Source organism: Microtus oregoni, unplaced genomic scaffold (genome assembly GCF_018167655.1).
Source record: "Microtus oregoni isolate MIOR12 unplaced genomic scaffold, Mior012 000008F_ref0000371, whole genome shotgun sequence".
Lineage (NCBI taxonomy): Eukaryota > Metazoa > Chordata > Mammalia > Rodentia > Cricetidae > Microtus > Microtus oregoni.
In genome coordinates, this window is record NW_024543067.1 from 52,146,959 (window position 1) to 52,162,990 (window position 16,032).

The window sequence follows — 16,032 nt, forward strand, 5'->3', positions numbered from 1 at the left end:
AGCCCCTCCCTTTGTGTCAGCCACCAAGACCTGGAGATACTCTACCTAGGAAACCCCTGGCCATGCTGGTCTGGAATTCAACAAAGAAAGAGAATTACAGACCAATTTCCCTATGAACAAAAATGCAAAAAAATTGAATAAAATATTTGCAAAAATATTCAGCAAAATACATCTAAAGGGTCATCTATCATGATCAAATAGACTTTATCCCAGAGATGTAGGGATGGTTCAACATATGTAAATTGATAAATGTGATAACTATAAAAACAGAAGGAAAGGCAAAAAAAGACATAATCATTTCATTACATGTAGAAAGGTTTTTGGTACAAATCCAACACTCCTTCATGATAAAAGTCTTGGAGAGACTAGGGACCTTCTTAAACACAATAAAGTCAATTTACAGCAGCCCTAAACCCAACATCAATGTAAACTCAAAATAATTCCACTAAACTCAGGAAGGAGACAAAGCTGTCCACACTTTCCATACCTATCCAATATAGTACTTGAAGACTTAGCTAGAGCAATAACATAAGTGAAGAAGATCAAAGGAAATAAAATTAGAGTGGCAGCTGTTCTAAGAATTTAACAACGTAGCAAAAGGGGAACTGTAGCATTTGTAAGGGGCTGAGTATGACTGTGAGAGCAGGATTCTATGAAAGCAAAGTAAGAATCAACTTCTGGTGCTGATGCAAGTATATGCATCTTAATTGTGGTGCTTGGGAGAAGGCATATTTCCCAAAATTCAGAAGGTAGAATTGTTAAAATTAAAGAAATAAATTTCACCATTGTAATTATGTATTTTCCATTGCATGTATTTATTCATTTAGTATGTGTGTGACACACTACAACATCTGGCATTTGGAGGTCAGAGAAATCTTGCAGAAGTATTTTTTTCTCCTACGATGTCTATCCTGGGAATTGAACTCAGGTCATCAGATTTGGTAGGAACGAAACTCACCCACTGAGACGTATCACCATTTGCCTGATTATATAATTTTACAACTTAATATGTGTGGGCATTGACCACCAAGGTGGAGCACGAAGCTCATTTCTGAGAACAAACGTGAAGGAAGAAGAGCACTGCTTCTTGCTAGGTTCTCTCTCTCTCTCTCTCTCTCTCTCTCTCTCTTTCTCTCTTCTGCTCTCTCCTTCCCCCTCTCCCCACACACATCATGACATAGATATGTTAAAAATAAATGCACAAATAAATAAGTAAAAAAAAGTAAAAGTAAATCTGTTTTAATGAAAATATTATAAGCTACCATATAGATCCAGTGGAATAAATTTTATAAGGCATATAGTGCACAACAGAACATCCAAAAGAGTATGGCATTACCTGTGTAGACTAGGAAAGTCGTCTAAGATGATAATGTAGAATGCAGGACGCAGGGTTCCGGACATGTTTTGATAGCAGAATGCTTGCTGGCATGCTCTTGGACCATGAGTTGATGAACAGCACTGCAAACAAAACATATAAATTTTTATATTTGCAAGTGTATAAATATTTCTACTTACATACAAACACATGTCATGATATATCCATGATCATAAAAAACACTGAAATACACACCTGAAAATGGAAAGAAGCCATGTTGCTGTAGGGCATGGTGGGATTACTAACCTGGCAGGGAGAGCATCACCGAGCAGAAGCTTCCTCAAGAGTAGGTGTCAGGTGTGTCATAGTCGCCTGTACAGAATAAGTGTTTCACTGCAGTTTATATCAGTGACGGCACTTGTGACAAAATGTAACTGTGAGGAGAGTGTGCAGTATGTCAGTCAGTGATGGAAGGAAGGAGGAAGAGGAGGAAGGAAAACAGAATCTGGGAGAAGTGGAACACCCAAGGTGATGGGAAGCAAAGAGCATCTCTGGCCTCAGAGGAACTGCTGGAGTATCAACACCCATCACTCAGCACAGACAATTGTGAGGCTTTGGGAAGTCCTGGGAATCGATGGTCCAGGGTTTCCAGGCTACAGGAGCACAGGAAGGGCTAACAGCTCACCTGCAGTAGAACAAGTCAAAAAGGCCCAGGGCTCTAAGGCTGGTTACGGAAAGATGTGTTGTTGCAGCATGTGTATTTCACAGTGATGTATCTTTCTGTAAAGGTCTGATTGATGCACAGGTTAGAACATTCCTGAATCATATACTGGATTCTGGCACCTGCACAGGAAAAAGGGAAGAATTAAAGTGTATGCATTTAATTCTTCCCTTTTTCCTGTGCAGGTGCCAGAATCCAGTATATGATTCAGGAATGTTCCATATATATATATATATATATATATATATATATATATATATGTGTGTGTGTGTGTGTGTGTGTGTGTGTGTGTGTGTGTGTGTGTGTTGTAGGTTTTTTTTTAAATGATTTTATTGTTCTGGGATGGGAGTTAGAAAGTGAGCAAATTAGGCCTCGACTGGAAACGTGGAAATGTTCTTTGATGATCTTGCTGCCAACAGTGATGAGACAGATGAGAGATGACTGCGCAGGTAAAGGTGACTTCCCAGAGGACTGACTTAGGCTGCTTGCCTGGGTAGCAGGACACGTGCAGTCTGTCTTTTCTCCTTGACCTTTGCTCCCCTGCTCCTCTGTTGCTTCCACCTCTCTGCTAGAATCACCTTTGTGCACCTGTTGTATCTGGTCAAATCCCTTTCAAAAAACAGAAACAGCCATTTAAGATCCCATCTGGGCCATTTTGTAAATAAAAATGGTGAGAAGGTTCTAGATTAACATTGGAGGACCAAGGTTAAAACTAAAGAACCATGAACTTATTTCTAGGGCTTTCCGATCTGTTCTGAGAACAAACAATAACTCTCCATTTTGATGACTTGATCTCAATGGGGGTGTTCAGCGGCTGCCATCCCCAGTCAGGGAGAGGAGACCAGAGGCAGGAACTCAGATCAGCCATGGGATAGATGGCAGATCCAGAGGACCTAGATGCTAACACATGGCGTGAGAAAGATGGCATGAAAAGTCAGTAAGTTGTCCAGCCAAGGTCTTCCAACGTGGATGGAAACATGGGGGGGGGGGGAGAGACAGAGACAGAGAACAGAGACAGTTTATTTATATACAGTTTATTTTTTGACAGTTCAAATATAATTTTAATAATATACCACATTACATGATTTACGACCTGCAACTGAAAATTAATTTTAAATAATGTAGAACAACTTTACATTCCTGTAAAAATATTTATCCTTATACAAAGAAGGGTCACTCTCAGTTTTCAGTCAAGAATTTTTCTCACAGACAGTGGCTACCACAGTGATCCACACTAGCTAAGGAAAAGATGAATGACTGTGCGTGCTCAACACCCATACCCTATTCCTAAGGTGTTTTACAATATTACTTCAAATATATGACAGTGCTGTAAAAAAAAAGTGTATGCATTTGTGGAAAGAATCAGCTCTCAACAGTGAGAAAAATCAGGCTCCCAGGTAGAAGATCCATTAGCCACACTGAGGTAATCACAGGGAATTCTCTGAACTAAAACCACATAGCACTAATTTGGCTAAAGGAAGGCTTCATGTCTGCTAAAATCCTGAGTGGATTTTTTTAGTTCAAATACTCTTGTTCATGGGTCTGTTTGTTGAAGATACCCAAAGAACCACCCAGATTCCTCACAAAATATTTTTCTCCCTTCAGAAGTTTGTTAGTCTGACAATGAACCTTCAGCAACAATTACCAGAAGCAAAGGTACTTTTACCTTTCAGAGAGGCAGGTGCTCACACACACTGCTTTTGTGGTCAGCACTATGAAAAAGACTTTATCTCCTTCCCACAAGTAAGCTGCCCACCCCCCGAGACCTCCTGGGCATACACACCTGTAGAGACCTCCACCATAGCACACTGCTGGTCATGTTCAGTCTCACAAGTGCTTTCTCCTTTCTCACAAATCCCCTCCGAGTTCAACAGCTCTCAGTAGAAGCAAGACAGTGCTGAAAAGATGAAAGCAGGCATAAGAGGCTCGTTCATCAGACAGGAACTGATCATGCAGCTCTGGTCAATGAACAGAAAACATCCAAAGCTGACCCCTGTAGGGAGGCCCATGGTCATGGATCCTGTAAAGGGATGGCTTGAGATGTAGAAGTGTCATATACTGGAAATAGACAAGGCTGAGTGGAGGAGGAGAAAGCTATGATGCTGGGTACCTGAGCCAAGCACCCAGGACCTGACACACCCTTCACATCCCTTCTTCTTTTTTCCTTGCCCCATTTCTAAGCCAAATTTAGGACCATGTACATGAAGGTTTAGGAAGTGAGAGTGTGTGTATATGAAAGAACTCAAGAGAGAAGCGAGAGAAGGACCAGAAAAAGAGCACCAGGGCCAGAATGATGAGAATGAGGGTACTGAGGATGCTACACTGTGCCCAAAAGTGGGAAGGGAAGAAAGGGATGTGTGGATATGGGGTGAAAGGTATGGAGGTGAAATCTAAAGGCTGTCAGGTCTTACACCGTGTTCCACACCTCCACAAAGCCTAAGAACATTTGACAACATGACTGCCAATCAGTTCTTGTTCCCGACCACCTGCCAGGATCTCACCCACCTTGCAGGAAGTTCAACAGCAAGGAGAAGCTCAGCAGGAGCAGCAGGCAGTGCTTTCCCATTGTTAGGATCCTAGGCCCAAAAGTAACAAAGAGCAGGACAAAGAGTCCCTAGGGCCCAGCGCTATATAAAAACCCATCCTAGTCCCGGGACTGAGCTGATAGCCTGGGGATAGTTTAGATCCTCCATGTGTCACCATATCTCTCATCCCTCCTCCACTCTTCTACCCTCTGACACAGGTGCTTTTGGATTCTCATCCACAGATTTTTATTAACTTACAAACAGGGATTAATAGCTCTGGGATTCAGACACATTTTGAGACTGGTAGCTGACATTGTTACACACTTGGCTATGAATTTCCAGACAGAAGCAAATCCTACCCTAAACCTGGTACATCCGGATATTAAATCCCCTGGCATCTAGGAAACGGTATGTTTCTAGACTTGTGTTTACTTGTTCATTAACCACTAAAACAAAGACAACAGATTTAGACTTATCTTCAACAGAGACTGCAGTCATTTTTTCAAGTCCAGATATTTTCTCTGAATTTGTCAAATGCAAGTGGACTAGACATTGTTAATGTATTTATTACCTTTATGTATTGTAATTCTAATACTACTAATATAGTCATTATAATTACCTTATATAGTTTCTTAAATTAGTTATAGCTATCTATTTATTTTTATTTTTAGACAAAAGGGGGAAATGTAGTGGCATTTCAATTGTATTTTAATAAATAAAGACTAGGGTAATTATGAGGCCGTGGAAAGATAGCTTGGGAAGGAAAATGGGCCCTTCATCCTGGCTCTGGTATCTGTGTCCTGCTGATGGGTTAGGGAAACTTCAGGCACCACTCATAAGGCCAAAATTAGACAGAGATTTGGTTTCCAGGATAACTCATAATAAAATAGCAACATAAAAGTGGACAAAATTCCTGACTTTCTCAGTTAAAAAAAACATTCAAAACCTTTGTAATCCAGTTTGCTTTTTAAGGATGCTGGCTGAGTGAGAAGAGACGGAGACTGTCCAGGCTCAGTCTTCCATGTGTACCTGGTGAAGCCCTGTGATGGCCACATGAAGTTTCTACTACTTTCATATGTATGAAATTCTTATATTTACAGTCTGGGAGAGAAGATGGAAATCACTCTTTAGTAAACCTACATGATCAGTGCCTCCATCTAGGTCACATTAGGGTTTATGAAAAAAAACTTCCTTTTAGTATGTATGTGTTTTAAGGAATTATCTGTATCTTACTTGATACTTAGGCATTTAGACTAGTTAAGCTTCATGAACAGGCACACAGGCCCACACCAATGCAATGCTGTAAATACCTTGAACTACATATATGTATTTAAATTTTAATTTTTTATTTATTTATAAATTTAATAAACATGGGTCCCATATTTACACTTTATGATTGATGTAACAAGTGAGATCTCTATTTCTGCCTAGAGATCATTCCTCAGTTCCCTTGGGAGTATCACTGTCGAGTGTTAAAAACCCTTAGTTTCTGAAAGAGGTTTGAGGAAATCCCAACATTCAGGTTATTATGAACATATGAACTGCTATGAACATAGTGGAACAAATGTTTTTGTAGTAGGATTGGGCATCTCATGGGTATATTCCCAAGAGTGGTGTTGCTGGATCCTGAGGTAGGTTGATTCCCAATTTCCTGAGAAACAGCCACATTGATTTCCAAAGTGGTTGCACCAGCAATGGATGTGCCTGGAGAGATCTGGAAACTAACTGTAGACAGTCTTCGGACCTGTCCCTCCCACCTTCTGATGGCTTCTGCAAATGCCTGAGAAGAAAGACACAATTCCACAGACCCTAGTGATGTGGGAGTGTCATATATCAATCTGTTGATTTCATTGGTTAAGTAATAAACAAACTGCTTGGGCTCATAGCTTAAAACATAGGTGGGTAGAGTAAACAGAACAGAATGCTGGGAGGAAGAGGAAGTAAGGTAAGACGCCTCAGGCAGAGATACCATGCCCTGCTCCCGGGCAGACACACACGATGAAGCTCCGACCCAGGATGGACGTAGGCTAGAATCTTCCTGGTAAGACCGGCTCTCACAGATTATTAGAGATGGGTTGATTGGGATATCAGAATTAGCCAGTAAGGGCTAGAGCTAAAGGGCCAAGCAGTGTTTAAATGAATACAGTTTGTGTGTTATTATTTCGGGGCATAAGGTAGCCAGGCAGCCAGGGTACTGGGGATGCAGCCCCGCCACTCCTATTACTACACCCTAGGAATTCTCTACTATACTCAATCATCAGCTTATCGCTTGTTCGAATTAAGGAACCAGACACTGGAGTGAGCCTTAAGGAGAAGGGTCACTACTTTCTATGTGCCTATGACATATATCTAGCTTGCAAACTAATAGGTGCAATACTTAGGAGATGTAGAAGACATCCCATTGCCTGATGCTTTCTTATCTTGGCTCTAAAGAAGTAATTTCCATGTTTAAAATATAGCTTAAAATATGATTTTAAAAAAAATTAAAATCTCATTTAGAAATCTTTAGATTTTGAAATTTCAGTTTCTGCAGCACCTGCTACAGCCTAGTCTGAAATGGACAGCTGCAGTATGATCTACTCTCAAAGAATTATTTGGTCAAAGATGATCACACCTGCACAGATGAGTATTGGAATGCCCAGTCTCATCATACAATCTACCCAGAAGGCCACAGTGTCTACTAAAGAGGGACAAAAACAAATCCTCAACTTCTGACAGCAATGGTCCTGCAGAACCAGAAAACCCCAGGCATCTTTCTGAAGAGGCCAAGTGCACAATGCCTTCCTTACTACAATCTGTTGGTTCTGTGTCAAGAATTCAGGAGACGTAGAGCAGACTCTCTCAAAAATCAAACAAAATATCCAACCAAAAGGGGGAAGAACTGAAAAATTAGTGCAGATCTTATGGCCAGGACAACTCATAGGTAGGTTTTTCTAGTTACTTTGGACTCTTAGTTTTCATAGCTCCTTTATTCTTGTTTCTAATTCATTTCTTATCATCATCCTCTGTCTACTTAATGTTCTTGTACAACTAGATAACAAACCATTTAATCTTCAGATGGTATTATCTTGTAGAAATCAACTATAAGCATCAACATCAGCACCTGTCTTTCACTACTTGGGACCTCTGGATCTCCAAGTGACAGGGAAGCTGGCTTATCCTGTGATACCTATTCCTTTCTTGTTCAAAGTGCAGCTCAAACCATCTATGCTTCCCTATAACTCAATGACAGATCAATGACAACCTTCAGATTCTCTTCTCAGCTCTCAAGCAATTCAAGAGCAAAAGAGACGTTCTCCTCTGTCACTGATATGACATGGAAAATACAGAATCAAAAAGTCCAAAACTATAAGGCAAAATGGCCACTGTCTAACAATAGGCCCTGACTGCTTGGAGCCTGACATGGTGACTTCTAATGTTATGGTGTTGAAAACCAGGAGTTAGAACAAGATGTTGCAAAATAAACAACTGGCCTATGTCCAGTCTCCCATAGTAAGATAATAAAAATAGCCCAGATTAAAGAGTAGTCTCTTTACCAAGCGAGCAAGTGATTAAAAGTAGAATTTTGCAGTTATTTTTATGATCACAGGAAAAGTACATGTTATGGATTTATGGTTAGGCAGTTAACAAACCATAAAACATTTTATGGCCAGTCAATTCTCAGAACAATGGAAACAATTTACAATATCTCAGTCTCAGGATTATGGAGGAAGAACAAGTCAAAAATGTTGCCTCTAGGTAAGGATGTGATTAAAGTCTAACATTGTTTAACTAAAAAGAAAATGTAGTCAGCTGTCCCTCGACAATAATACAGTATTCAAACACCTATACTCTAACTCCTAATAATCACAGGTACCTCACCACAAATGACCAACCTCAGGGAAACACAAATAACATTGTAAAGTTTGTAATAAGAAGAAGTGATGAGTTACCCTGTAGTTGACCTTTCCTTTGGGCCACCATCTCCCAAATAACTACACAGAGACCTCTGTGTTGTAATAGGAGCTGCGGGACTGAATCCCCAGCACCCCGGCTGCCTGGCTAGCTTATGCCCTGAAATAACAACACACAAACTGTATTCTTTTAAACACTGCTTGGCCCATTTCTATCTAGCCTCTTCTAGGCTAATTCTCACATATTAATTTAGCCCATTTCTAATCATCTGTGTAGCTCCACTAGGTGCGCTTACCAGGAAGATTCTAGCCTACGTCCATCCTGGGTCGCATGTGCCTCAGAGAGCAGAGCTGTCGAGTCTGAGCTCACTTCCTCTTCCTCCCAGCATTCTGTTCTGTTTACTCGTCCCATCTATGTTTTAACTTATGAGGCCAAGCAGTTTCTTTATTACTTAACCAATGACCTTCCTCCATCATTTCCCCTTTTTCTGTTTAAATAAAAAGGAAATGCTTTAACTTTAACATAGCAAAATTACATATAACAAAACAGTTATCAAGTAAAAATTACAATATTTACATCTATTTTATCTTTATCATAACTAAGGAAAACAACTATAACTGTCTATCTTTTCTTCAACACCATCAGAGACTCCAGAAGAATATAATATTACCTAAGTAAATAAGAAGTAAGCAACTTACAAACTCTAGAAATGACAGAGACATCTCGCTGCCTGAACAGTCACCCAAAGTTTCTCTGTACCATGGGGGCATCCATCTTTGGCCTCCAGTCCCATAGTATCCAGAGACATTTCCATGAAGCAGGAAATTTCAAAGTCAGTTCAGTCACTATCTGCTGTGTCCTGCAGAATGTCTCGCAGACTCCTTCATGAATCAGGAACCCAAAAGATCATCTCACCTTTAGGCAACATCAGTAGTCCTCTCTCTGCAGGTTCTGTGTCCAGTTTAAGCAATAGTCCAGGCAAGAGCAGTTTCTTGCCCAAATGGCTATCAAACTCCATAAGGATCCTCTTCGATGTCTATTTTCTTCTTGAAGTAGATCGGTGCTGCCAGGAGCAGAGTGTCTCATTGTCATGAAAAACCCTAAGTTATTAAAACATTTAAAATGCCATATTCTAGCCGGGCTGTGGTGGCGCACACCTTTAATCCCAGCACTCGGGAGGCAGAGGCAGGCGGATCTCTGTGAGTTCGAGGCCAGCCTGGTCTATAAGAGCTAGTTCCAGGACAGGAACCAAAAGCTACGGAGAAACCCTGTCTCGAAAAATCAAAAAAAAAATGCCATATTCTATAATCTTTGAAAGATATGAAGAATGCCTATCTAAAATATATCTATGCACATCTAGAAAATCTTAACTAACATGACTACAAGCTTGACTATTATGATTATCTATTAACAAGCTATATATATTACATTTTAAGTGATCTACACAATCACAATACCTTAATCAATATCAGAAACACATATACATATAACAATATTGACCTTAAACTTATATCACTAAAGCACAATCCATGTCAATGCAAATTATTCATATCTATATCATATCACCCTTTAAATGTAAAAGAACATTTATAAACCATATTTGGGAAAATGGGCACAGTTTTTTTCTCTCCAAACTGCTTCCTGTTGAATGGGGGCGGCGTTAATTAGGTCTTTCATGGTATAACCTGTGTGTTAGTTTCATCTCAGTTGGCAGTTGAGCGAAGCAATTTTCTGAAGATATTCACAGTAACCATTCAGGAGGGCATGGTCCATCATACCAGATCGGAATAGAAGAAATGAACAGGGTCTCAACCTCTGTGAAAACAAAATAAGAAACTCCTTTCCAAAGCATCATGTCCTTAGATCCAAATTTCAAATTCAAGGCATTTTCAAAATATCTATGTTGGATTAATTCAGCAGCATTTATAAACAAATATCTTTTGGCATCTGTTGCTCCTTCCTCAGCATTCACACAATTCAAAGAGAGCATAATAGCATACAGTATCAAAATTCTCTGTGTATTTTCCATCTTTGTGTGCTTTCTTTTAACCTCTAATGTTTATTTTTACTTTTATTTTTTGCTTTTTGAGACAGGTTCTCTGTATCTTTGACCTGGAATAACTCTGTAGAACAGGCTGTCCTTGAACTCTCAGAGATCCGCCAGTCTCTGCCTCCCAGGCATTGGGATTAAAGGTGTACTACTACACATTGAACTCACAGAGTTCTGTTTGTCTCTGCCTTCTAGGCACTGGGATTAAAGGCATGTGCTACCACACCTTGAAGTCACAGAGGTCAATCTCCCTCTGCCTCCCAAGTGTTGGGATTAATGGTGTGTACTACCACACACAACAACTCTCTTCCTTTTTTTTTTTTACTTTAAGAACTTTAACTTTTATCCTGCGTATATTTTTAACACACAGTAAGCCATTTAGAAATTTTCAATGTCTTTGAATCTCTCTTTACTATATATCTCTCTTTTTCTGACCACATGAGTCTTTAATTTACCAAGCAATATCAGTAGGACTAAAGCCATGGCTTTGCCAGCTAGATGTAGCCCATTCCTTAGCTTTCTGCCATTCCAACCTTGTGACTGAGGTACCAGCTGTAGCCATGTTTACTGCCACAACTCTGTGGCATTTCAAGGTCACTGCCAGCAAGCGAGCTTCAGCAGCCTGTGCTTGCAAACCGCACGAACCGCCTGCATAAAAGAGTCAGAGTTTGCCCTGGCAGGACAGCCCAGAAAGCTGGCATTTTTAAATGGTGCAGCTTTTTTCCTGCTATGGCTGAAAACCGAAAAGCATGCGTTCAGCTTTTCATCAACACTGTTTAAGTGTTTTGTGGCAAGACCTCTTAAAAGAGCTGCAAGCTTTGCAGTTAAAGCTGAGTCAGGAAAGCCTCTCTTAGATGAGAGCGCTTGCTTGCCTCTGGCAAGCAGAGTAGACCCAAGAAATTGTTGCTACCACGTCAGGTGCCATTCTGTTGTAATAGGAGCTGCGGGGCTGCATCCCCGGCACCCCGGCCGCCTGGCTAGCTTATGCCCTGAAATAACAACACACAAACTGTATTCTTTTAAACACTGCTTGGCCCATTTCTATCTAGCCTCTTCTAGGCTAATTCTCACATATTAATTTAGCCCATTTCTAATCATCTGTGTAGCACCGCTAGGTGCGCTTACCGGGAAGATTCTAGCCTACGTCCATCCTGGGTCACAAGTGCCTCAGAGAGCAGAGCTGTCGAGTCTGAGCTCACTTCCTCTTCCTCCCAGCATTCTGTTCTGTTTACTCGTCCCATCTATGTTTTAACCTATGAGGCCAAGCAGTTTCTTTATTACTTAACCAATGACCTCTCTCCATCACCTCTGATTAATTATTAATGCTCAGCCTATAGCTTAGGCTTCTTTCTAACTAGTTTTTATAACTTAACCCAATTCTATTTATCTATGTGCTGCCTCGTGGCTCATGGCTTTTACCACTCAGCTTGCATGCCTTGCTCCCTCTGTGTCTGGTCTTTCTTCTTCCCAGATGTCTGTCTGTCCAGAAGCCCTGCCTATGCCTCCTGTCTACCTATATGCCAGTAAGCTTTTTATCATACCATTCACAGTGACATATCTTCATAGAGTGTAAAATACTATTCCACACTATTTTCTCTGTTTTGTCTAAATAAAAAAAGAAATATTTTTAACTCTAACACAGTAAAACTATATGCAATAAGAACAATTATCAGGTAAGACATTTATAATTCCTTTCCATTTGTGGGGGATTTTAGAGAAAATATTCCTCTATCTATCCCATCTTAGTTCAAAGTTTTATACCTAAAGCATTTTTGTTATAACTTGTATTTCCATCCTAAAACTATTCTTCTAGACTTTAAGACATCTTTTTAGATAAACAGCTTAAGTTTTTATATTTCTCAACATTTGATAAATGTTTCATCATAATTATCTATTTCTCAATCCCTGTCAGAGACCCAAGAAAGATACACTATTACTTGAGTAGGCAGGACGTGCAGAGAAATCAACATCCAAAATTATAGAAATTATGGAAACATCTAGTTGTCTTTACAGTTACCCCATGGTTCCTCTACAATGTTGGGGCATCAGTCTTTGTCCTACAGGTCTAGAAGGCTTTGTCCTACAGTTTTGATAAGCTTTTCTGAAAGGCAGGATTTTTGAAAGACTATCCTATCTTGTCTTGACAATGCTGGACAGTCATTTTTATTGGTGTGTGTCCTGCTTGTCCAGTTTGGTCATACTGTCAACAATCAAAGCAAGGATGGTTTCTTGTCCAATTGGCTACCTTTTGCCACGAGAGTGTAAATTCTATATGGAAGTTCTTTGATGTCCATTTTTGTTTCTTGAAGTAGATTGGTGCTTCCAGGAGCACATATGTCTCACTGTAATGAGAAGCCTTATGTTTTTAAAGCATTTTAAATGCCTTATTGCCTGTAAGTCTTTGAAGTGTTTGAAGATTACCTATCTATTTAAAATATATCTCTATATGCCCTTGAAAACATACTTAATATTACTGTATATTTGATTGTTATAGATGACTATTAACATGTGTTTCTTTATTATCAAAAATAGCTTTACATTTTTAAATGAGCTGCATAGTAACAAAACAATAAATAAGAATAGAAGCATATATACGATATAAGAAAAATAGCCTTAAATTTGTATCAATATACAAAAATCAATACCACCACTATAAAATATTTGAGACTAGTGGTTGTTTAAAAGTAGACTCAAAAACCACTCTTTTAACCAATAATTTTTATACTATATCCCCCCTTTTCTCCTTCATAAAGAGCTGCAAATGAAAAGGCCAAGTAAATATAAAGGCAGACCTACCAGAATTAGACCCAAATTTTCAATGGAAACTCAGAAAGCCAGAAGGTCCTAGACATATGTGGTGCAGACAATAAGAGACCACATATGCAAGCCCAGACTACTATAACCAGCAAATCTTTCAATCACCATAGATGAAGAAAGGAAGATATTCCATGGCAAAAACAGATTTAAACAATACCTATCCACAAATCCAGGCTTACAGAAAGTACTAGAGGGAAAACTCTAACTGGAGGAAGTTAGCTACACCCATGAAAACACAGGAAATAGATAATCTCACAACAGCAGAAGAAAAGAGGAGAGGAAAGGAGATAGGAGAGGAGGGGAGGGGAGAGGAGAGGAGAGGAGAGGACACATGCATCATTTGGTGGATCTGAAGCTCCAGTGACTTGGGAACACTGGGAGCCTCTTCTCTCCTTCCACCACAGGATCCTATTAATGAAGCCACATGATTAGGTTTGCACAGAAAATATTTAAGAGCTCTTTCCCCTGAACCATTCCTGAAGCTATTATAAGGGTCAATAAAAATTTAAAAAATCACAGGGTCCTGATTGCACTTTAAAAAAATTGTACACAGCTGGGCAGTGGTGGCGCATGCCTTTAATCCCAGCACTCGGGAGGCAGAGGCAAGCGGATCTCTGTGAGTTCGAGGCCAGCCTGGTCTACAAGAGCTAATTCCAGGATAGGAACCATAAAAGCTACGGAGAAACCTTGTCTCAAAAAATTCAAAAAAAAAAAAAAAAACTGTACACCAGGAGAATAAAGTTTAAAAAAATCTTTACTGTGAACAAAAGCTAAGAGTCTTGTTTGTGTCTTTCCCTGAAAATATTTGGGAGAGAAGTCAATCATAATAAAGATCATATACAGTCCTGGCTCCAAATGTAGTTTATTATTACTGTATTAAAACTTACATTTGAATATATGGCTTTATCAAAGAAACATGATCTCAATGATGGTAGGCTTTCAAGATAATATTAATTATGCTGGAGTCCTTGATTCTTAGTTTGCAAGAGGATTCAGCATAAAAATCCTTGAATGTGGGGCTTGTGATGTAGCTCAGATGGAAGGGTGCTTGCTTGATGCCATGATTTCCATCCTCAGCTGCTCCTACAACTGTGTGCAGTAAAGCACACTTGTAATCACAACTTTTGAAAGTTGCAGGCTCTCCGAGATACCCATAAGTTCAGGGCAACACTTGGTTACATAAAATGTGGGACGACTACCTGCAATACTTGAGACCTGGTCTCAATAACTAAATAAATGCATAAGCAAACGAACAGTTCAAGAATAAAGTACAAACAGAGGAGACAGGCCCCCCACTTCTAAGAGCTGTGGATAATACCAAATATTTTGATACTTACGATTTTTTTGGTATAAAGAAAAAATGATCATAATGTATATTTAAAAACAATTTAGGAAGTAGGAGGAGATTTCTAAAAGCTGCCTGAGGCCAGAGGTCATTTGGAAGGTGGAAGAATTTTCTTTCGGCGGTTTCACCTAATTCGAAGATGGAGGATGCTGGAAACAAGGAGTTGAGCAGCACAGGAGAGCCAAGAGAAGTGGACTGCCTGATGTCTAGTCAACCAAGCACATCCTTTGCAAAGCCCCCTGCAAAGAAAAAAAGAGCAAACAAGACAGCAAAAGAGGACGATTGTAAATCAAACAAGAAAGCAGGAGATGCTGAGACTCCAAAACCCACTCCTAGGAAAATACCAGTTCCTCCTCTACCGGATTATCTGCCCCAAGTGAACCTGATTCACCGAGACATTTTGCGGGAATGGTGCAAGAAGCAGAAGCTGAGCAGCAAAGGCCAGAAATTAGAGACTTACAAACGACTCCTTGCAAGTTCTTACCCCAAACAAATGACTGAATTAGAGAACATTCCTGACACACCGAGAGAGGCCAGGGTGAAGATGCGTCGGAAAAAATTGAAGACGGAGACGGAGGAGGGACAAGAGTCTTGTCCTCAGGTGATAGTGCCTCTTGAAGTGGTCCCTGTACCAGAGGAGCAGATGCCCGCCCTTACTGAACCTCCTGTCCTCTATGAAGAGGTCAGCACAACGGCTGTGACCACAACCGCCTCTGAGGCAGTGTTGGTGTCTTGGTCGAGGATTGCAGCCAATGCTAACAAGAACGAGGCCCTGCAGTCCATTACAACACCCGAGACATACGGGGATCTGTGGTGTGTGGTCCATGGGAGAAGCCTTCCAGCAGACTCAAGAGGTTGGGTTCGGCTTCAGTTCCACGCTGGACAAGCCTGGGTACCTGAGAAGAAGGGGAAAGTGATTGCCCTCTTCCTGCTGCCAGCCTGCACCTTTCCGCCCCCACACCTGGAGGATAACGTGCTGTGCCCCACGTGTGTTCACAAGAACAGGATCCTCAATAAGAGCCTCCAAGGATAAAGGGAATCTCAGGTGTGAGTAGCTGCTGTCATTACCTACTCCTTGGAGTGAGATACAGAACTGCAGCCAAGACTGAGACTGATGGGAATTTACACCTGTGCCCTTGAAGGTGCCCGGATCAGCCAGAAGCCATGAGGCCTTGTTTGTTATTTGTTGCTGTAGTACTAGCAGCTTGGAAAAAGAGCCAGTGAAGACACCAAAACGCAGCTGGTCCACCTCTTCCTTGTGAGGACTGCATACTCTTAAGTGACTATGCCTTTTACTGTTGTGTGAAAATAAGGTTTTGCTGGGGTGGGAACTGGCATCTCCAGATATAGTACTTGCTTGTACTG

At 40.5% G+C, this 16,032-nt stretch overlaps 1 protein-coding gene across 2 annotated transcripts; it reads left to right on the top strand.

Moving 5' to 3' along the window:
- Positions 1 to 14,806: 14,806 nt before the first annotated feature.
- LOC121451245 (developmental pluripotency-associated protein 4-like) lies at positions 14,807 to 15,700 on the top strand. Of its 2 annotated transcripts, XM_041656713.1 has the most exons (2): positions 14,807 to 15,009; positions 15,166 to 15,700. In XM_041656713.1, exons 1-2 carry the CDS (start codon positions 14,807 to 14,809, stop codon positions 15,698 to 15,700), a joined length of 738 nt encoding a protein of 245 aa, XP_041512647.1. The 2 variants fall into 2 exon arrangements, with proteins under 2 accessions (XP_041512647.1, XP_041512646.1); XM_041656712.1 differs by having other exon boundaries at positions 14,807 to 15,700.
- Positions 15,701 to 16,032: the final 332 nt, after the last annotated feature.

What these genes read in the sequence shown, in the direction of transcription:
- LOC121451245 (XM_041656712.1), top strand. Translation starts at nt 14,807, where the DNA reads ATGGAGGATGCTGGAAACAAGGAGTTGAGCAGCACAGGAGAGCCAAGA.